The following is a 22,015-nucleotide window of genomic DNA, read 5'->3' as shown; positions in this document are numbered from 1 at the left end:
TTGGAGACACGTAAAAAATTGTTTTAAAATCCCGAAGGGGGTTGATGGAATGAAGCGATCACAAGGCTGACAGGAATTGCAAATAGACAACATCGAAAAATGTTTATTATACAGATCTTTGTGACGGCATAAGCGTCATTCGATCTTAAATTATGAAAACTGAGCGACAGTTTACGCAAAACGCTTTCAGGTACATTAATGGATTGCGTATGTTACATTTGAAATGGAAATAAATAGAGCGTCTTCATGGCCTGGCGTAAATCATAAAATTAGCAGTGATCTTGTCTTCCTCAGTCACGGCTATCTGATTCGTCAGCGAGTGAAGACCATTCCGATGAAATAAAGACCCGGGAATACCATTCGTGACACTTTTTTACTATCATTGTCACTGGCGAATGTCACCTCCTAGCACCTTTTAGTAATTTTTTTTCTTCGAACGCGCTGGTATTTAGTTGAGGACATTTCCAGCAACGCCACACCGCACACAAAAAGAAGGTAAACAAACAAGAAGCGGAATGTTCCCCGTGTTGGCCGCGCCATCATTTTGGTGTGACAGGGTGTTCTCTGAGTGTCGGAGAACAAATCGGCCAGCACGGTTTCAGGGCGACAAAAACATGTTTCCCAACAGTTGAATTTGTCTCAATGTGGCAGGGTCGCCGGAAGCATATTTCCCTTCTGTTGACGGTCAAATTCGTCCCACTGTATCCTCAATGCGACAGCGCCTTTAGTGGCACGTACACCTATGTTTACAAGACGATTTACCTGTTTGCAGTTGTAGCAGAGCATGAGCATAGGGCACTCGGTCCAGTAGTGGTAGTTGAGCGTCTCGGCGTTGAACTTGTCGTTGGTCTCCTCGCAGAACATGCACATCCTGCACGAGGACAAGTACAGCACGCTGCACGTCACCCGTGTGCCAGAGTTCTCCCTCTCCCCGAGAAACTCTAAAACCGCTGGATAAAGGCCTTAACCATGCTCAAGCAGTTCAATAGAATTTCAACCTCCCATAAGTGTTAATGCTCCTAGTCACTCTAAGCCGAACCCTGTTTAGAGATGAGCATGCCTCTATATATTGGTGGGCTTAGAAACACGCTCGGCTTGCTCCCCGACAGAAACTAAGATCACTGTATTCATATCACATGCCTTCTTACAAGTTGCGTGCACGCAGTGCCATCAAAGACAAGTTAATTCCACGTCAGCTCATGCAGTGATAGTCAGGGTCATATCGTTGATATTTCTACAAAAATGTGAATGTCAGCTATGATCTGAGCTGCGTCATCTTTAGAGAAGAGCGAGGTAGGCGATAACAAAGGAGAGAGAGGGGGGGGGGGGGAGCTCGATATATTTGAATAAACCGACGAAGGCTTGTCTGTAATTTTTAGCGCCTGGCAACACATCGTGTCAGAAGTCTGCTAAGGTGTTGCTGCATGGGGAGGAGCTACGCAAGCGATAGCTACATTGACATTCTTGTGTTAGCCCCCCGCGCCATACACCTTTCCTATCCCGCAAGAATTGCCATCATGAAAACGCCGCTTCGGACTGATTTGAGTCGTGCGTAGTATCGCTGCAAAACCAAAAGCAGCGCAAGAAAATACTTTAATTTAGTTCATGGATGACGAGGCAGAGGACATTCTGCTGTCCCTACATGCAAGCGAAACCCAAATGACTCAGTGATACGAGGTCATCCGAACATCTTAAGAAGCGACGTTGTGCGACAAAGCCCCTATCCGGAGGCAAAGTCGACTAATGTTTAGACAAGTCTTGGCGTTGTTTCTTTTCTCGGTAAAGTGGGACTAATATTTTGACGTCATAACTTAGTATAGGCAGACTTGTGCCCGCTCCTTGAAAAATTTAATAGATTACAATTTCAAATTACCGAGTCTCAAGCTTATGAATAGCCATTACAAATTACTTTCGCTGAAAAATAACGGATTACTTTACCCTTTACGTTACACATTACTTTCACGTTACTCTCCCCGTACACTTATCAAGAAAGCAATAGAAACAATTTTGACGTTTTCAAAAATGTTCCGTTACACTGCTTTCCTTTTCTCATACGCCCTCATTACCAGTAGTCCTTGTAAAAATAATATATTGCAATTAAGAGAAAGAATGCAGGTGCCCTCCGTTCACCTGTAAGCCAACGAGGCAGCGAAAGCTGCAACCGGACCAACCATTCCGCTAGCTTACGGCGACCGGAAATGATCTGCGAAATTTTGCAGACAAAGCTAGCGGTGCGCATGCTCAACAGCAGCGTCTACCCTGCGAGGAGATTCCAAGGCAAGAAATCGATCTGCCAAAGCTCTTTTTTGAAACGGGCCTTTAAAGTCTTATAGCGCAAGGACTCAAAGCTGCGATCCTGCTAGCTTACGGCCTGTAGCTTTGACGCACTGTCAGCTTACCCATGAACAATGTATTGGAGGTATTCACTGCTCGCCATATTTGAGGGCGCTGTGTAGAGCGCATACTCAAAACCATTTCACATTAATAGGCTGCCAAGACCGGCAATCTTGATGGTATGAAGCCGGCCATCAGCACGCGCTCAGCATTCGCGCACACAGTTATGGCCGCCACTCCGTTCACCCTTAAGCTGAGACTAGAAGCTCCGCCTTGAGCGCGAGCTTTCTGCCCTTGCTAACACAAGTGAGCGCGCAGGCACGCGCAACCAAAGCATTGCGGAAGCCAGCGAGCTCGCGCTGAAGGCAGAGCTTCCAGTCTCAGCTTAAAGGTGAACAGATTATAGTGGCATGCAGTATTGAAAAATGTATCGTGTGAAAAGTGCACGGGCTGCATGTGTTGTCTTTTTTATCCTTGTTTTTCGCATATTTGTATATGCCTTGCACGTTTTCCTAATGGCTCTAGTGACCGGTCATACAAAAAAGCGTGTTTTCTTTTTGGTTATTCTCCTCTTCAGGATGTTCTTTTTTATTTTGTTGAACTTGCTATCTTTATGCTGCTGAATTGCCTGCTTATATCGCTCCTGTTTCTGTATTATGTCCATATTTTAAAAATTAACCAGTAATTAAAGTAATTCGTTACTAATATTTTGTAAAGAAAATACATTGCAAATTACCGCCGCAAGAAAGTAACGTGGCAGTTACAAAATTACTAAAATATGTAACAGATTACAAGTAATTTGTTATTTGTAACAGATTCCTTATCAAGTCTGAGTATAGGCTATTGAGAACAGTCTAAAAAATCAACAGTAAAAATAAAATATATTTTAATATTTACGTGCAATTATGACACAATTTGGAAAATCAGCTAAAATTTTTTAATTAAAAACAAATGGTAGAAAGTTAACTTTTATAGCGTTATGAGCTACATTTAACAATGCACATTTTAATATAGTTTATAAAGTATTCATTAAAGTCATTCTATATAAAATTATTACTGAAATCTTCTGTACAACGTATTTTGTTAGTATGTTTCGTAATTTTTTTCTAAATTGCAAATATAACATAATGGTATTTTGTACACTTATCGTAAAATGGTGCTATATTCAACTAAACAATTTCTCAGCTGTTTTAACAAAACGGTAAATTTACACCAGCGCGCCTGCGCCCTCACTGTGTTTCAGGCAACGGCGACTCGTTCGAAACCTCGTCAATCTCATGCTGGAAACCTCGGAACATTCGCCGGTTATTGCTGGACTCAGACAAGCCTGATGAATTGTAGTCCATTCTTTCCCATGGACGATCGCGAAGGCCTTGTGACTGCTTTTGACGGTGGGCGAAACATGCTCAAGCTGACCATGTGCTGGTATTTATACGACATCTCACGTCACAAAAGACGACAGACCATCAAAGTTGCAAGTGTGACTAATATATATATATATATATATATATATATATATATATATATATATATATATATATGTATATTTAAAAGCTATCCAGCGGCTTTAGAAGAAGCAGTGGCCCGCCCATCTCACTTGTCCAGATTAAATGCGGCTCCCCCGCCGGCGCCTTCCTGCTGGGAGGACAGCTTGGGGAGCTCTTGCAGGGATCGACTCGAAGGAGCGGCCAGCTCCTTGACGAAGTCCCGACGACCGGAACCGGAACTGGGGCTGTCGGCAGACGCAGAACGTTGCCGCCGAGGTTGGCGCTGGGCACTGGTGGGCTGCGGCAGCAAAGCGGACGTCACTCTGACGTCAAGAAGTGAGCCCATAAATTCGCGACTGGTCGTGGTGGATTGTAACGTAAAATGCCAGAAACAGCAAACTATATTCGTCTCTCAATAGAATAACCTTTGCCGGTGACAATCAGTTCGTCGAACGACGTTGCATCGAGAAAATGTTTCGTCGAGATATGCGACGTTTCACGGACAGTTCATTTCATCAAAGTGCTTTCTGCGCTTGTTTCAGCGACACACCTTCCGAAATTTTGTCTAACACAACCCTGCTGTTTTTGAAGCAAATCCTAGACGTCTCGCCTAGTTTAGGGGGGAAAGGGGAGAGGACCCCTCCTACACCTCTCCCCGTAAACAAGGGGAGACGCAATGGCTTAGGTAAACACGCCTCAGTGAATCACTTGCTAGCCCTTAAAAGCTTCCAGATCTTGTTACGCACTTAGTAAAATAAAAAAAAAAAGGTTCCAGGTACATTTAAGCACTTCTTATGAGTTGTAAATGCGAAAGCATGAACGTGTTTTCTGCGCGCGCTCTCGTGAAGCGGCCGAGTCGCGCTGACATCGGCCGTGCTACCGCTCTGGAGTCTGCCCAAGCGGGCTCAGGGAGCCCCGCCGCCGGCTCATTCCTTTTACCGGCGCGCTGATGGCGCGGGCCCGCAGCGCCATGGAGTGGCGCTCCTTGAAACTGACGCGCGGCGGCCAATGGAAGCCTCGTTCCTTGAAACTATGTGACGCGCGCCAGCCGATGGAAGCTTATCGATCAAATTTCGGCTTTACTTTTGGCAAGGTGAATTTAGCTGCCATTTTGCGTGGCTTTTGGCGCGGCTTCAAAGCTGGGAGGCTTCAGATCGCGGCTTCACATTGCTCCACCTGGAGAGGAAAATGTAGCTGCCGTTTGGCGCGGCTTTCTGAGTGGCTTCAAAACTGATGACGTCGGCTCGCTCCATGGGACAATTAATGCTTTCGCATTAATCCATTGTCGACGAAACGTTGCAGGGGGTATCTGTACAAGAAACTAATTTCCACAAAACGACACAGTGTTGACGAAACGTATGTCCATGAAAGTTGTCCCCGAAACGTGTTTTGACGAAACGATATGGGCCTACTCTCGCCACTGAGTACAGTTATGGTGTAGCTAGCAAATAGTGGCTTTAGGCTTACTTTCCTGCATCGGCTTCACACTCCCTCTATCTACTTATTGATGACCTAACCTTTATTGAAACGAAATTATCTAGTTCCTAAATAGACTGACGAAGTCTTCAGTCTCCAATCAGTATATGATCAATTTTGCAGACCACTGGAAGACAAGACCCAAGAATAATATCGTTAGTCTACGAGACGGGACCAAGTCTTCAGTCTGTCTAGTCGACAACGAACGGCAGTATTGCTGGGCCATGTATATACTTAATGATATATGGCTACTCGTTTTGAAGTTTCCGTAAAAAGTAGATTGCATAATATGATACTTTCTTACTCAGCCTTAATATGCTCACCGACAGTTTCTTTTAAGCTTCAACCTCTGAAATCGCTTTCCCCGATGGTCAGGATTGGTATTGGTAATTCTGGACGCGACTTTACACTGCCAATGTTATTACGCAGTTTTAGTATTTTGTTTTTGGCGTTCCTCTAATGATAGCCGACACTGCGCCGGTGTCTTTGCGCGTACATCGTCTCGTCATCAGGTATGATTGTTGGAGCGCAAAACCGATCTAACCATAACCCGTTTAACTTTAAGTCTGACCGGAGCCGACCTAACGATAAAACGGAGTTATCACGGGGCGCTAAAAGCGCATCGTCACGGCAATTGTTGTCTTTGTAGGCTTTCTATCACCAAGCTCAACCTTCACGTAAAAACATGAATGCGCAGGATTGCATCGCATTTACTGTGCGCCATTAGTTCAGTTGGTAATTGCAAGTGCACAAAGGGGATGGGTGCAATGACGATGAACTGCTCGCGTGATTGACTTCATTGAATTGTGTAGTATCGACAAGGATCGAACTTGTGAAACGAAACCTAAAACGCTTTATTAGAGAGTTTTAGGGAACCGTTTCTGCACATCCGATATGGTACAATGGGCCCTCCGGTACGAACTGCGGTTCTCGGAGTCTTCAGTGGTTGCGCATGCGCAGTTTGTACCGGAGGGCCCATCGTACCCTATCGGATGTGCAAAAACGGTTCCCTAAAACTCCCTATTATCGCTTGTTATCTCACGCCGCATAAACATAAAAAAGACAAATATAAGACATTATGAATTGAATGTTGTAACAAGATCTGCAATCCATGGCCCCTGAAGTGGGGCCATGGAGTGATGAGGTGAGCCGACCTCTTTGTCGATCTTCTCGAACTCCTCGAAGACCTTCTTGTAGGTAAAGTTTCTGGTGGTCTTGGTGGATTCCGGCACGAGGCACTGGCGCACGGGAGTGCCCAGCAGGCGATACAGCGACAGCAGGATCTGCTCGGCCACCTCGCGCACCTGGAGCGACGGGTGCGACAGGGCCCGGATGGCGAACGCCATCATGTGCTCGAACAACGGGTCGCTGCACGAGAGGGGACACTAAATACTCTGGGTCGCAAGCCACGGCAACGATGAAGTAAAATTAAGTATATTTTGACTCGCTGGTGCATTTTATTTGTGGACATAACGTTTTCGGATAACAGGTACACCAAAAAACCTAGTCTAACGTGCTTTATCGTGCATTTTCGAGAATTCCCCTTCTGAATTCAGCGGTGAAATTTACGGACGGAGGAACAGCCGGAATACTTTCTGCAATTAGGGGATTCAATTAAAGAGCGTTTCAGGCTTTAATAAAAAATGGACGCTTTAAAAGGGGGCAGTGACCACATCAGGCGTACAGTTCAGCGTCCAAGTGCATATTGTATTTTGGGTCACTAAACTCTCTTCTAAGATCACGCTGATTGACCTCCTGCGTGCTTCGAGAGGAAGCGGCACCAAAGCATTCTTATTGATGAGTAAAACTTTTTTCTTTGTTGCGAACTTTGCAATTATTTAGGTCGTCACCGTCGCCTGCCATTCCTCGAAGCGGTCCTCCTCACCTCTGACTGAGCGGCGGGAAGCGGGCCACCAGTTGTTCGACGAGTTCGCATCGGCCCTGGGCAAGCCTCGGGTTTGTCGACTCGGAAAAGGGCCGCAGAATGATGTGCAACATCGCCTGCACCGCCTGAAAGAAGTGCGATACCGGACCACACGATGAAGCCGTGGCGGCCGCCATGGTTGAAGCATGTATAGTTCACTACGTTGACTGGAACTCGTCTTTGACTGCTGTAAACGTTACTATATTAACTCAGTTGTGAAATTCCCGTGGAGGGGAGGGAAGAGGTACTCTCTTTCCCCCTCCGCGGGAGTTCCACAAATGAGTTAATATAGTAACGGTTTGAAGAACAGACGCTGTTCTTCAAAACATGTATATTTCATAAAGTACACTGTAGTTACCATTTAGCCGTCCCCAAAACGCTGGCTCGTCGGACGGCGGGAGGCGGGCCATTGGGGGGGGGGTTACTGTTTATAAAAGCAGCTCTCCTATTGCAGTTCCAGAGGTTATCTAGTAATGTAGACTTGTGTGTTCAGCGTTTTCTACTGATGCATCAAAAATGGCCCTAAAGTGACCACAAGTCCCGTCACAAAAGCCAGTGTCATGCTGTCGGATGTTGCGCCCCTGGCCGTTCTTCGTATAGAAGGGCCGGCAAACAAGATGAAAGAATGCAAGTGTCGATGTTGTCACGGTGTCCCAACTCGTTGTTACAGAATTTTTCACGAACTGTCGAGCTGAGAGCGAGCGACAGTGGAACATGCGTCAACCGTGTACCTGCCTCCGGTGCTGTGCAACCGTCGGAATCGCACCAGGCCACAGCAGGACACTTGCATGACGTCAAAGAGAGGAAATCGAGAAACCACACTTCCGGTCGCGGTAAACACACCAGTCGAAGACGCGCTTTTGGCACCCCAACATGGCTAAACCTATACTAACTGGATGGGAGTGCCTCGGTTCAGTCTGAATCGCTGATGATTCGTCGGTACCTTCACGTACCTCGTCTTTCGGGACCATCGTTGATTTATTTTCAAGGTACGTCTAAGATATTCATATGTCAACATGACGTAAATTTAGGACTCTCCTTGCCGTTTTTATACACCCCTTCATCGCCTTATATATATATTCGCAACATTCGGCAACGGGGGTAAACCTCGCTGAGGTACTCCACGATAATTGTAGCTTGCACCTCTCCGAAATAAGCTATACAGATCTAACACATCTAATATCACTCAGAACGTATGCTTGCGTGTGCTTCAAAACTTTTACCACGTACTGCATCTAAAGATTCAATCATCCTGAAAGCTACCGTTTTTGTAGATGCAGCAAATCCCCTCTCAGCTGTAAAAGGTTCGAATGTTCCTATACTTTTTCAAGTTCAAAACGCACGACTTGCCTTGACATCTTCGTAGTCTCCCATCTCCAGAAGAAAATCGGTTGCCACAGTTTTCACCCGAGGAGCCTGTAAAGCGCACACCACACATTTTTTTTTATCTTTTTTTTTTGTAGCTTACTTTCCTTGATCAATGCTTCACACACACAAAAAAAAATATTTGTAAGTGAAATAAGCGAGAGCGTCGATTATGCGTTCGCGCGAGCAGTCGCGCAGTATGCGCCGTTCAACAAAGCAGGCTCACTCTTAATTTTGGATGAAAGAACTTATTTAGTAAATACAATATAAATAAAAGAGCAGCGTAAGTAATATTTTCCTCTTGGTGATATCGCTCCGGATATGTACAATATCGCTCAAGATATGTAGACATATCTGGAGCGATATTGTTTGTGAACGGATTTTCCGGTGCTCACTAATATCAATATTCCTCCTCTTTTTGCCGGATCCGAAGCCGTCGGTTTTATTATTTGGACTTACTGGGGTCAGGTATCTTCGGCCCTTTGACTAGACCCGAACCACGATGATACTTAAACTGACCTGTCGCTGCCTCCAACTTATAAGACCAGTGAGAAAGGCTGGGTGGAGATTCTTATCGATGCCGACCTAAACTCAGATAGGTTTTAAGAAACCAGTCAACTGCCAAAGTGTTCTTGTTGCTGTATTATCTAAAACAGGTGCCCGCTAGACAATGTTAAACGGCCGAGGCAGGCTACCCGAAAAGACAGCCCCCCCCCCTCTCCTACACAGCTCACACACACACTCCAGGAGTAATGGTGCAAGAATCATGCTTGGTTGCAAACCTGGTGTAATTGGACGTATTGACCTTAAAACGGCCCACAAGCGGATCAGTTCCCTATGCACGTGCGCTGTATTATCCATGAGCGATCGTTGTGCACCAAGGTGAGGCATTCGGAATCAATAAGTAGGGTCGTTGCGTACCTAGCATAAATTTCGTTTTCAATTGTGGTTCGTACGATTGTCAATTCTGACATACTTCGCCGCATTCAACGGCTTGCTATGGGAATTCTGACAAATAGTCTGGTCAGATTTTTAGTAAAAGTCGTGTAGCAAGACTACAAAAGTATAAAGAGATATTGGACCGGTGATTTTCAGTTTTACTGAGTCCTTGAACTTTGGAATCAGAATTGTGTGGATCTGTGAGAGTGGTGGAGGCAAAGCCTGGGCTTCAAGTACCTCGCAAAATACAGCTTGCAGCACGGTGCATAACAATTCGTATAGGTCATTTTCGTAAACCTAATCGTCTCTCCTCCCATACCCCCTCCCCCCTTTTCCCGTTTTTCTTTTCTTTTTTTGTATGGTTCGCTCAGTCTTTGCTTTGCGGCGATGGCTTGAAGCAGCGAAAGGTTGCCGATCTTTGATCTAAAACATTGAATGCGAGTGGGTTTTCGCATGGGAGATCACGGTTAACTTTTAATACAGAATCCGTGATATGGGTGGAACACGGCCAAGCTATCATGGTTAAAACGAATGCACGAAATAGTAAACAACTTGACAAAGATAGAAAAAAAACTGAATACCTCGAACCCTGGGACAGGAAAGATAAAGCAAAAGGACAAAACAACAAAAACTATCGGCGTTGTTTTGTTCGGTTTTCTTTTTCTTTTTTTTTTTTTTATCTTCCGGGTTGCAAGGTTTATGAGTAAGGCGAACAATCCGTTCAAACCACTAGAAATTATTCAAATATTTCCGACCTACAAATATTTGATTCAAATTTTTGGTTTGTTTTCCATTTGCCGCGTTATTTTTATCTCTTGTTTTTGTTGTGCATTTGTGCATCTTACCACCCATCAAAACTCCTGAATAGAGGATTAGTAGTAAACATAAATGAATAAAAAAAAATGCCCGTTTCCAGTTTTGCACTTTTGAAACGAAAGAAGAAAGCGCGAGTGCCAGACGAACACTGATGTAATGCAAAAAAAAAAAAAAAAAAAAGACTTTCGGAATAACAACATAAACGACGCGGCTGTCATCTCCTCACTTATTGGACATGAGCGCCAGCCGAACGAACGTCTTGCTCGAGTATATCCGAGTTACTCCCGCGGGTCGCATCACGTGATGAAACAGAGCGACGCCTGCGACGCCCTCTACACGTAACACGCGCTAAACGAGCAAGCTCTGGCCTTTCAGCGCCACTGCCGAGGGCGAACTATTTTTTTTCTTCTTTTATGTTCGTGCGATTTGGGGATAGGGTTGTTCACAGGGACGCCGCACCGCGCCGCGGCTCTTTCATCTTCGTTCCGGTATGTCTCCTTCCCAGAGCTATACACCGAGAAACTGAGGAAGAGGAAGAGACGAGAGCGCTCGGGGATGTCAGAACGCCGAACTCTGATTGGAGCGATCAGTGGGTAGACACAAAGCTAGCACCCTTTGTCTCTACTGCACTCGTGGAGGGCGTTAGAATGCGGCATGCCGGGACTTTGCAGAGCGAAATCACATTAATAATTCAGAAGATCCAAAAATGACAAATGGCTTTAAATGTCAATGGAAATCGCTCTCATTTCCAAGCCGTACACTTCTTGCGTCATTTTTGTATGACCAATTGCTATCACATCAGTGACGCCGTGTTCACCAAACAAAAACTTGAGAATCCATATTACCTCTGATCTACCCTGGACTACTCGCGTAACCTCTGTCGTTGCTAATGCTAATCGTACTCTGGGATTTCTAGGTCGCAACCTCAGACTAGTGACATCCTCAGTAAAACAACTAGTTTACACTACATTGGTAAGATTAAAGCTAGGGTACCCTTCCCCAGTGTGATCTCCATGGCAATCCTAGAAGCCGTTCAAAATAGATAACGTTCTGTAATGTTTTCTGACTATACTCTCCATAAAATAGCATTTGAGGATTACCCCGGTCGGCTAACCTGAAAACACTTTCTGTCGGAGTGTGTACCCCCTCTCTCTCTTCCTCATCGAATGTTTTATTACAAGCATCTCAAAGAATCCTTGCCATCACCTGTTCAGCGAATTTCCCCTCGTCTCGAGCATTCTTGAAAATTACGTAAAATTTGATCACGGTCACGGTCTCTTAATTATCAAATGTCTACATTGCCATTGGCCATAAAAGACTGGACCGCACCACCTCACCACATTGTTTCCATAAATGACATTAGCATAATTGTGGCTGCCCACTACCCTCTTCATCTCTAACCCGCCTATATAAATTTTATTGTTTTAGCGTTTGTTCCAGTTGTGTTGATTGTTATTTTGTACATAAGCATGCTCACCCCTTGTGCATACCCTTTTAGGTCTTCAAAGAAACTAAATTGTTATGATGATGATCACGATGATGACAATTACGATGATGATTTTAATGATCATGATGATGAATACTCCGCGGCCGACCCCCGGTCTGCAGTCAATTGCGATTGAGTGTTATATGCTGCGAAGGCTTCAAAATTTCGAGGCATCTCATCCTTCGTGTGAGCAGTGAACCCAAATATGTTATTTCGCTATGATATCTACACTCATCAAACTAAACTGCTTGCTCACATTGACTATCTTCAGCAAGGTATTGCAGTTTGATAGTCGCCGCGAACGTAACCCCGTTCAATGCAACGGAGTTTTAGGGAACCGTGTTTGCACATCCGATAGGGTACGATGGGCCCTCCGGTTCGAACTGCGCATGCGCTAACGCAGGAGACTCGCACATGCGCAGTTCGTACCAGAGGGCCCATCGTACCGCATCGGATGTGCAAAAACGATTCCCTAAAACTCTCTATTTTGTGTGTTTTTAGAACACACAACAAACGAGTTCAACGACTCACTGTATCGCCGGTCCGGTAGAGTATCCTGGGAACTGTTTTATTCACGGCCACGGTCACGTCACCTTTCGATATTCTGGAACGAGAAGCGCATCGTCAAAACCTGTTAACAATATAAAATAAAAATATTAAATAAGAAAATCTGCTGAACTGTTTTGATGCACTACGATCTCTGAGTCGAGTGCACAAATGCCTTAGTTATGAGAGACGCATCAACAATCATGAGAGAGCGCTTTACTGACGTGACTTTACAAACTCTCTACGTAAGTGGTCATTCCACTTCTACAATTTAGAGAGCTAATCCTAATTGGTACAAATTATAGGTACACGAATTCAACTTCCTTTATTAAATTTAGCGGAGCGTTTACATGATGTTTACATTACACACTTCAATTACGCACTTCCGAACCGTTACGCGGTTCCATTAAACTTTTGGGGGAACTCTTTTGTACAACCTGATGACTATGCACTTCCACCGTAAAAATAGGCCGATACATCCCTCGGCTCCAAGCAGGCGTTCTTCTACTAACCTGGGATTCATTTGCGAGAGCGGCGGTAGAGTAATTTGTATACACACTCTAAAAACAATCCCGTGCCCCCGTTTTCCCGCACATCACTCGAAGAGCCAATCACCGCAACTTACGGAGGCAGCTCAGCGAATGACTACGACGAAACATATGTTTAGACCAAAAGAACGCAGTCTGAGTTGTGACATTAGGCAATGCAAGCGTGACGTTTTGCATCGCTCAATGTCATAACCCAGACTGCGTTTTTTTGGTCTAAACATATGTTTCGGCATCGTCATTCGCTGAGCTGCCTCCGTAAGTTGCGCTGATTGACTCTCCGAGTGATGTGTGGGAAACTAGACCCACGGGCTTTTTTTTTTTTAGAGTACAGCAATGTTGTCGTGGACTATTTTTATAAAGGTTCGAACATGTTCGAAATTGTACAAAAAGGCATACAACCTATACATAGTCATCGAGTCACATTTGGGAGTCTTACGTGCCAAACCAACGCAAACATCTGGCATGCCCCAGCGGAGGTCTGGGGATTCATTTGGAACACCTGGATGTTTTGACGTGAAACCCCAATCGCGGTTACACGAAGACTTCTCCGGAATAAGCCTCCGTCAAATGTCCGGCCTCCCGGCCGGGATTCGAACCCGCCGCCTATGGAACCATAAGGCTGGCATTTTGCCTCGGGGTCAACGAGGCGGCTATATGGATTGCCATACCACAACGGAAAAGACATTAAAAAACAATCAAAAGCAAACTGAAAAAAAAATCAAGCGTATACACTTTGCTTTTGACAATAAAACGAAACAAAGAGGCGAACCCAACAAGACGGAAAACAACAAGCCGTCTGTTGTTTGCAAGTCGGCTGCATCTCCACAATATATGAGATTCTACATGGAATAAACGTAAGCGATGAAACGCTTTGGTATTTCGAGGCTCACTATATAGTAATTGACAGAATGAGAACGGCAGAGAGTGTTTTTTGAACGTAAGGCCTCTGCACGCGCTCTATGCCTTTTGCTGTGCTTTGGCTGCGCGCGCTCGCTCAAGGTACACGAGATGTCGAAGTGTTGCTGATTGTATAGTAAGTTACTGCTCAAGAAGATATAGCGAGGGAAAGGAAGGCGGGAGAAAAAAGCAGACGGAACGCTGGAGAGAAGAGGGGGAAACCTCCTCTTTTCTTTAGCGTTACGTCTGCTTCCTCCTCCCCGGCCTTACTTTTCCTCACCCTATCTTCTTGAGCTGCAACAGACTATAGGAAGTTCGTGCTGAATGCGGGACAACGGAAGCTCCCCCTTGCTGTTCTCATTTCAGCAGTGTTAATGATCTGATAAGAGTGAAGAAAATATGCAGTGTTTTTAACAACTGCCAGGTTTCTTCCTACTTACCGCTGGACGATCGTGAACCGCGTGAAGAGTATCTGCATCGTATTCAAGGCTTGTATGAATACCTGCAATAATTATAAAACGCAATGTACCAAGCTCGGTCTACAACAAAAAACTGTTGCGGTGCTTTTTTTTTTATTATTATTATTATTATTTAGGCGATCGGATGTGTGTGTGTGTGTGTGTTTTTCAGTGTTGAGTGAAAATTTACATTTTGCAAAACGTATATGCCCATTAGAGAAACAATCAACACAGGCTTCTCTCAGAGATGTCAAGTAGTCTAAGTCTTTAATTTTTTTGTTCACGCCACTAAATTGTGCTGAACTAAACAAGAATTTCCTGGGTCGCCCAAAATTTTATTTTTGTTTGCTCGGCGCATAAAACAAAAATTAGCGGAAGCTTCGAAAATTCAGGTGTTTGCTCTCCGCTTGACGAAAACCTATGTGTTTGCCAAGCTAGTGTGATTAGCTCATAAAAACAACGGATGTCCATCTAATTCCGCAGAATTACATTAGAAGAAGGCACAACTAGCGTTGCAGTGTAAAGGTGTCACTAAACGTTAGCTATACTTGGTTTCAACGTAACTTGGCAAAGAGCGAATGCTGCAGCCCCTTGAAGCCAATCAGAGCAACGAAGGCAAAGCACGTGACAGCCCTAAACAAAGGTAGAAGGGCGAGGGCTCAATTCAAGCAGTGGGAGAAGAAGGGAAGGAGGAAATCCCCTCTGACCCCCCTTTGTCTGTCCAAGACGTCGCTTTTGTCCCCTATAGAAGATTAGCTCGTTACTCGAAATTCCTACTAATTAAAGCAGCCTTTCACCTCTTTATAACGAGAATAATCCCTGAATAAGGGGAACAAAGGGGGACAAATAACAAACACAAATCTCCATCGGAATTAAAAACATTGCAAACAGACGAGAACCAGGCAAAGAAGTAACACGGACGCAGCGCTGTGTCCGTGTTACTTCTTTTTGCCTGGTCCTCGTCTTTTTGCGCTGTTTTTAATTCCGAAGTGTGTACCAACTCGCCCAAGCCTCAACTTTAATAAATCTCCAAACACAACTAGGTGACTGGTCCGTGACCGAAAAAATCCGCCTGGTCGTGGTATTGAACCAGGGACCTCTCCGTTTTCAGTTGAGCGCTCTACTGATGCCTAACTCGTGGTTAGCTCGGTTGGTAGAGCGCTCCACTGGAAATGGAGAGGTCCCTGGTTCAATACCCGCAGACAGTATGTTCATATAAACGGGCACTCATCTGAAATAAAACCGATTGAATCGGGGGTTCCGCAGGGAAGCATTCTCGGGCCATTCTTATTCAATGTATATATAAATGATATCGTAAATATTAGTCACTCAACTCAATTTTTTATTTATGCAGATGATGCAAGCCTATTGTTTGATGGTAATGATGTGTCGGAGCTCATTGATAACGCGAACGAAACACTAGAAAAGCTTAATAGATGGAGTAGACATAATGCATTAAAAATAAACGCCGGTAAGACAAAGGCAGTTATATTCCGACCTAAGAATAAACATATTAATATTACCAAGGATATTTTTATAAATTCTTCTCAAATAGAAATTGTTCCCGCGTTTAAAACTTTGGGCGTTATTTTTCAAGAAAACTTGTTATGGGACGACCATATTAATCATATCGTATCAAAGTTATCTAGCATCGTCGGTATTCTATACCGTCATAAACACATCCTACCACTTAGAACAAAGTTAATATTATATAATTCATTATTTTATTCACATTTAAATTATGGTCAACTCATATGGGGCACTACTACCTATACCAACCTCCACAAAATCTTTATGCTACAAAAAAAGATATTAAGAAGTATCTCTAATGTGCCACTAGAACATCCAACCGATGATCTTTTTTGTAAGATTGGTGTGATGAAAATTTTTGATTTATATAAATATCGTTTATGTGCAAGGTATAAAATAGAAACAAATTTATCCCAATGTCACCTTAAAAACTTAGCGAAGCTAACAGATAAAATTTATAGGTACCCAACACGAATTAAAGAACCTTGGGAAGTACCCTTTTTTAGAACAAACTACGGCCACCAAAGTTTAAAATATACTTTGCCCTCTACCCTTAACCAGCTTAGTAGGCAAGGCATTGAGCTTAGCAATATATCGGTGAGCATCTTACGAGAAATGTTTATTTCAAATGTTTATTTCGAGCCAAATTGTCCGTGATAAGCGCTAAAATCTTTTGAATCGATGGTTTCTTTCGCGTTTATTTCAGTGGTGTTTAACGTTCTGTGTGTGTATTCACTATTGTGTAAACTGTATCAATATGCTACTTATCTTGTTTAGCGTCAGTTCTTCCTTTGTAAAGTTGTTCAAACATGTAGTACACATGTCATGTTTCAATTTTGTATAAATCTTTAGTGCCTGCATCGCGACTGCTGGTGTAGGTGGTTTGGGGCTCGTCAAGCTGTTTTTACAGCTTTTTTCCCAAGTCACCTTTTCAACATTGTTTTTGTTGGAAAAAATAAAGGTACTATTATTATTATTATTATTATTATACCAAGACCAGGCGAAATTTTTTCGGTCGCGCACCAGTCACCTAGCTGTATTTGTCCTTTGTCCCCCCTTGTTCCTCTTCTCGAGGGATTACTCTAGTTATTCTTGTCCAGCTCGCTTTGCACCTTTGCATTTAATTGCATTATAATCATATTTCATCTCTCTGCCACCCGTGGCTTCGACAGCACTGCGCGCCCCTAGTGAGATAGACCAGATGCACGTGCCTCCCTCCGACACTCTGATTGGCTCACTGGACCTGATTGGCCTTCACCATGTGCAAAGCTTTATGGAGCCGGAGTATGGTGCTTGCACATGCGCTGCTGTCGCACCTACATACGGTACTGATGCCTGTCAAACCAACTGTCCAGTTATAAGATAGCTAGTATGCGTTGCACCATAGTTCAATACAAGTTAAGAATGCGCCAAATAAACACCACCACATACCCACCAGGACATCGAAGCACTCCAAAGACAAACCAGGAAAAGCAGCGGCAATGACGAGTTACGTTACGTCAGTGCATCGTGCGCTCGGCGGCGGACTATTTGCTCATTGCGGAGGTACAGAGTAGGTCGGTAATAAGGGTGTAGGAAAAGCTTCGAGCGCATCTTTATCTCGCATATGACTATAGTGATTCATTTTGGCATACTTCTTTTGATAAGAAGAAAAAAGTAAATAAACTAACTCACTTTCAGTCCGGGTATATCATTTGCATATACATATGTCGACACTTTCTGACAGCTTACGAAATGCAGAGAGTGGCAAGTCACAAACACCTTATAATTGCTGTGTAGTCAGTGAGAATGCCGATAGACAAATATCTAACCAACGTGAACATAATGATCCACACCCTTAAGCTGTCAGTCACTTTAAGGTGTCTGGAATTCATAAAATTGACACAGCCTGTCTGCAATCACTAACCCGAGTTTATCAATGTTCGAAGTCTTCCACAGCCAGCGAGACAGCGCTGCATTAGCCGGATAAGAATGCCGACGAGCCAATTACGAACCAAGGAGCGTAACCTCCGTGACTATAAACGTGTAAAAAAACAAATCTGGTATAAAAAAGAAAAAGACAGGAGCGCTTACCGAGAGCACCTTGTCTCGGACCCCTCTCTGGAGAAGAAAGGTGACGGCCTTGAGCACGTCTTCGGGCGAGTGCCGGCTCCGGCGCGAGTTGTACCGCTCCAGAAACCGCTGCATTTCTTTGAAGGCCTCCTCGCGCTGAATGAAGTTCTTGGAGTACAGTTTTTGCACCTGCACACACGGCCAAATTCCTCCCAGTTTGTTTGTACAGAGTACGACGCAATAAAGGATGGTGCACACACACACACTCGCGTTTGGTGTCAACCGACTGTGTTGTGCACAGTCTTGCGATTTCTTACGACGATAAAAAAAACACTGGCGTCTAGTATCGAGTAGCCGAACATTGCCTTTTTTTTTCTTCCGGGCAATATTCTTTTATCATAAGACTGAAAAACATGTTTGACAGTGGTATAAACGGCTTTCTCTCACATACATAGTATGCACATTTGACCTTGCCAATACCGCCCTAACCTTGACTGTAGTGAAATGCGGTTGGGACAAGCGTGCCCCCAGTGTGTTCTCTCGTCGTAAGATATCACGAGGCTGTGCAGTGCACTCGGTTGTAACCAATTTCAAGTGAGCGCACCAGCCTGTAGCGCGAAATAAACGTGAAAACAAGCACGCAGAGTACAAATAAGAGAAAATCAGGTGACTCTTTACCAGGACTGTCTGAATCTTTCCGGTGGTGGCAACTCCGTCACTTAGCGATTTAGTTTCCCTAACTGAATGAAAGAACATTATTTTCCTAAACATCGTGTTAGCTTACACCTATATTCAATATCTAAAGAAAGTCAAATACCAAGAAAAAGGCCAATCCCAAAGTTTCCCACTAATTGCCAAACCAGTTATGCGTATGGTTGGTGACAGGATAAGAGTGAAGTTGATGCTCCACCTACTTCTTTCTACTTTAGTAAAGTGGACGCTGGAAACGAAGTGACTTCCTCTTCACCGTTGATCTCTCTTCTAAATTGTAAAAAGGTGAGAGGAGCCTTCACTTCAACCTTAACCTGTCACCGATCATAATGTAAATCATTGTTTTCCAAGCTGTGAGTCACACCGCGACAGATATAGCATAAGAATGCGAAGCAGCTAGAAATCGAAAAAAAAAAACGAATTTGGTTTTATTAAGCTGCCGTCGATGAAAAGAAACAGGTCGCGGCTCATTAATTAAAACGAAAATTATATCTGCGGTGTCCGAACTCCGTACCCATTGTGAGAAACTGTGCTCTAACAAACAAGTACACTTTAGGAATCATAAACTCTCAATCCTACTTGCACTAACTTCCTTGGTTTGGCAACAATGTCTAGCACAGCTGATTTATTCTGACTATATTAACTGTCAAACAAAATTTCAGCCTCACCTTTATCAAGATTTACATCGTGGCATCATGAAGAAAATTTGGTATTTCTGATAGATCACAAGGACAATTAAAATTATGGGATGTCTATTTCATAAGCAGTATTACGAATGAAAACATCGTTCACTGGAAGAAATAAAAAAAAAACAGGAGCTGTGTTGTGCAAGGAAGATTCCCTTGTTTCAACATTAAATGTAAAAAAAAGGGTTTATGTTTTTCCAGACGAAAATACAACGTAAATATCAGGTAATGGTACCATTCGGGACTTTGCCCTCATTAGCTATAGGCATTCTAGAGGCTGCCACTAAGCACTGCCCGCGGCACCTAGCCGCCGCTCTCAAACCCGCAGCGCTGAAGAAGTTGTCACCGGGCACCCGCAACGTCTAAGATATTAGTTTTTATTTAACAGTGGTTGTACGGAGTAAACACCGTTCAAATGTTTCAGCTAATTAAGTCAGAGTACATCAGGTTAGCTCAGAAATTTTAACTTTGGAGAGTAGGGAGAGAAGCGTCTACACAGCAGGCACGTTTTGTCCCCATTTCCGAGAATTAAAATGTCAACATCAAATCTGCTCACCTGCATTCTTAGTTGAAAATTATTAATAGGCGAGATATAATATCTTCTTCAACTTATACATCATTTGTCTTTTTTAATAGAGCTTATATTCAAATAATTACCAGCCGTAGTCCAAAGACTTCAATCGGAAGGGCAGCTTCTTGACGGTCCTTCAGAGACATTCGACCCAAAACCAGCTCCTTGCCGTCGTCTTCGTTTTCGACTCTGCAATAACAATAGGTTTTGCTTCGTCAGCTTGCAAGCAACTTGGTTGCAAAAAATACAAATAAGTAAGCAGGTAATAAAAGCTGTCAACAAAAACTCGACGAGAAAGCCTCTGGAGAACTTCGGAATGAAAGCCGCGTCATCACGAAACGTTGCTACTCCTGAACACCTTCAGGGGCCGTATTTCTAGGTCAACGGTAACAATTTCATAATGTTTGCACACGCGCTCAAGGGAATAAATTAAGGAGGAAATAAGGCCTTCAGAAACTACACATAACGCAACCTTGTCAGATAACACAAGGGTCGCGTTCAAGCCAGACCGGGAACGTTTGCTCATAAGAAATGAATTAACAAGTGGAGCATGATGAAACTTGCGAAGGATGTTAACGTTTAATTATTCTTACATATCGAGCGCCCAGAATGACGTATTTTACATACGCGCAGCAGTCCCAGCTAGTATGGCGACGAGCAATGTGTCGGTGGCTGTAGAGAAGCGGGGCATAATTAAATTTCCGTTGAAGGAGAAATTTAAACCAACAGAAACTTTTGAGAGGATTGCAAGATTAGTATAAAGAACAAACGATGTCACGGACATCAGAATACGAATGGTGTCAACAGTTTGGAGAACGGTGACAGCCGATGACACACGAACCGCACAGTCACGTCCGTCCGGCTCCAGTTACGCCGCACAGTTCTTTCAGTATACGCAAGCGGAATCGAGCAGCTGCCAAAAATATGGAAGCGGTGCCTGGGGGTGCACGTGGAATACTTTAAGGAAACTGACATAATTTATTATCACCAGATTTCCTATTTCCAGTAGAAATAAAAGTTTCTGTCAACCTTGAAACACTCTTGAAATATATTGAACTTTCAACGAAGGCCCCGCCCGTTCAAACCGTCCATCGTTTATAGTATGAACCGAAATACCGAGGCAACGTCAATTAAATATTATTCCTCTTTATTAAATTCTTATCCTGAAATTTAGAAGGAACCAAGCTGCGCAAACGTGGCAAGCAGACGTTGCAGGTGTATTTCCTATTACAGGGTGAATTACCCAAGCGTATTATATTGCCATGTTTGCTGTCACGTCACTTGTTGCTGCTTGCACAGAGGGTATACAGTGACACCCCTGCACGAAAGGGGAAAAAAATATAGGGCCTTTATATGTCGCAAAGTAAATGGGGCTATGAGCGACCTTCCAATTGAAACTGCTCGGGAAACAAACCACGTAGATTAGAAACCTTACACTTGCGCTCCGGAGGCCGAAACAGACTTTCTGTACGCCACGCCACTGTGCAGAGCTTTGATTTGAGGATATAGGGGATAGGCCCTGCGTTTCTGAAGCTGTCAGGGACCCTACCGGCGTTTCTTGAACACTATAGTTCTTTCAGTAGCCCCTGCGGAGGTGGAGCTTCGGCGCGCACGTGACCACTCGTTCTAACCTTATCGCGTCTCCACTTTCAAGAGTGGAGAGACGCGTTTTGATCAACGAGGTAGAGGGGCTTAGAGTGATAAACCGGAAGTTCGAAAGTGGCGCTCCCCCGGTTGCCGCCATGTTGTGCGCAAATGTGACCACTCGTCACGTGACCTCCCAAGAGCCGTGACGTCACTGGTAAGATGGCAGCGCCCAGAGCTGGCGGATGCGCGTTTGTACGGTGCGCAGTAGCCGTGATGTGCAGCTGCTTTCCGAAGACTTCGGGCTTCTTCGTGCTCGCTGACGCAGGTATAATGTGAAAATATGAAGGAATGAGACTTTATACCTTTTTTGCGCAAGGTCGCTCTGGATCATCTGGATATCAACACCTATGAGACAGCATCAGCCTTATCGCCGTACCGGTGCTCGGATTCCAGGATGTGTTCGAGGATCGATAAAACTTTGAGGGCTTTTAGCATGAAATTTTCGCATTCTCGTAGCTTTGTCTGAACGTTGAAATTTCTCAGAATCGACGCGAAATGTATGCGTCGGACGTAGGGCCCAGGGGAATTTGTATCAGCCCGAG

General features: G+C 44.1%; 1 protein-coding gene across 1 annotated transcript in view; it reads right to left on the bottom strand.

Moving 5' to 3' along the window:
- LOC8023625 (centrosomal protein of 104 kDa) overlaps positions 1–22,015 on the bottom strand; it is a 39,019-nt gene that overhangs the window by 5,848 nt on the left and 11,156 nt on the right. Inside the window, exons 5-13 of the mRNA XM_040211161.3 lie at positions 19,913–20,015; positions 17,880–18,047; positions 14,259–14,320; positions 12,359–12,431; positions 8,572–8,637; positions 7,183–7,307; positions 6,452–6,665; positions 3,932–4,119; positions 763–871 (exon numbers count right to left, since the gene is read on the bottom strand). Coding sequence (XP_040067095.1) covers positions 763–871; positions 3,932–4,119; positions 6,452–6,665; positions 7,183–7,307; positions 8,572–8,637; positions 12,359–12,431; positions 14,259–14,320; positions 17,880–18,047; positions 19,913–20,015 — 1,108 coding nt within the window. The remainder of the gene's footprint in view (positions 1–762; positions 872–3,931; positions 4,120–6,451; positions 6,666–7,182; positions 7,308–8,571; positions 8,638–12,358; positions 12,432–14,258; positions 14,321–17,879; positions 18,048–19,912; positions 20,016–22,015) is intronic.

This window comes from Ixodes scapularis, unplaced genomic scaffold (genome assembly GCF_016920785.2).
Source record: "Ixodes scapularis isolate PalLabHiFi unplaced genomic scaffold, ASM1692078v2 PGA_scaffold1__304_contigs__length_218370807, whole genome shotgun sequence".
NCBI lineage: Eukaryota > Metazoa > Arthropoda > Arachnida > Ixodida > Ixodidae > Ixodes > Ixodes scapularis.
Note: the sequence above shows the minus strand (reverse complement) of the source record. Positions and strands in the feature narration are given on the sequence as shown.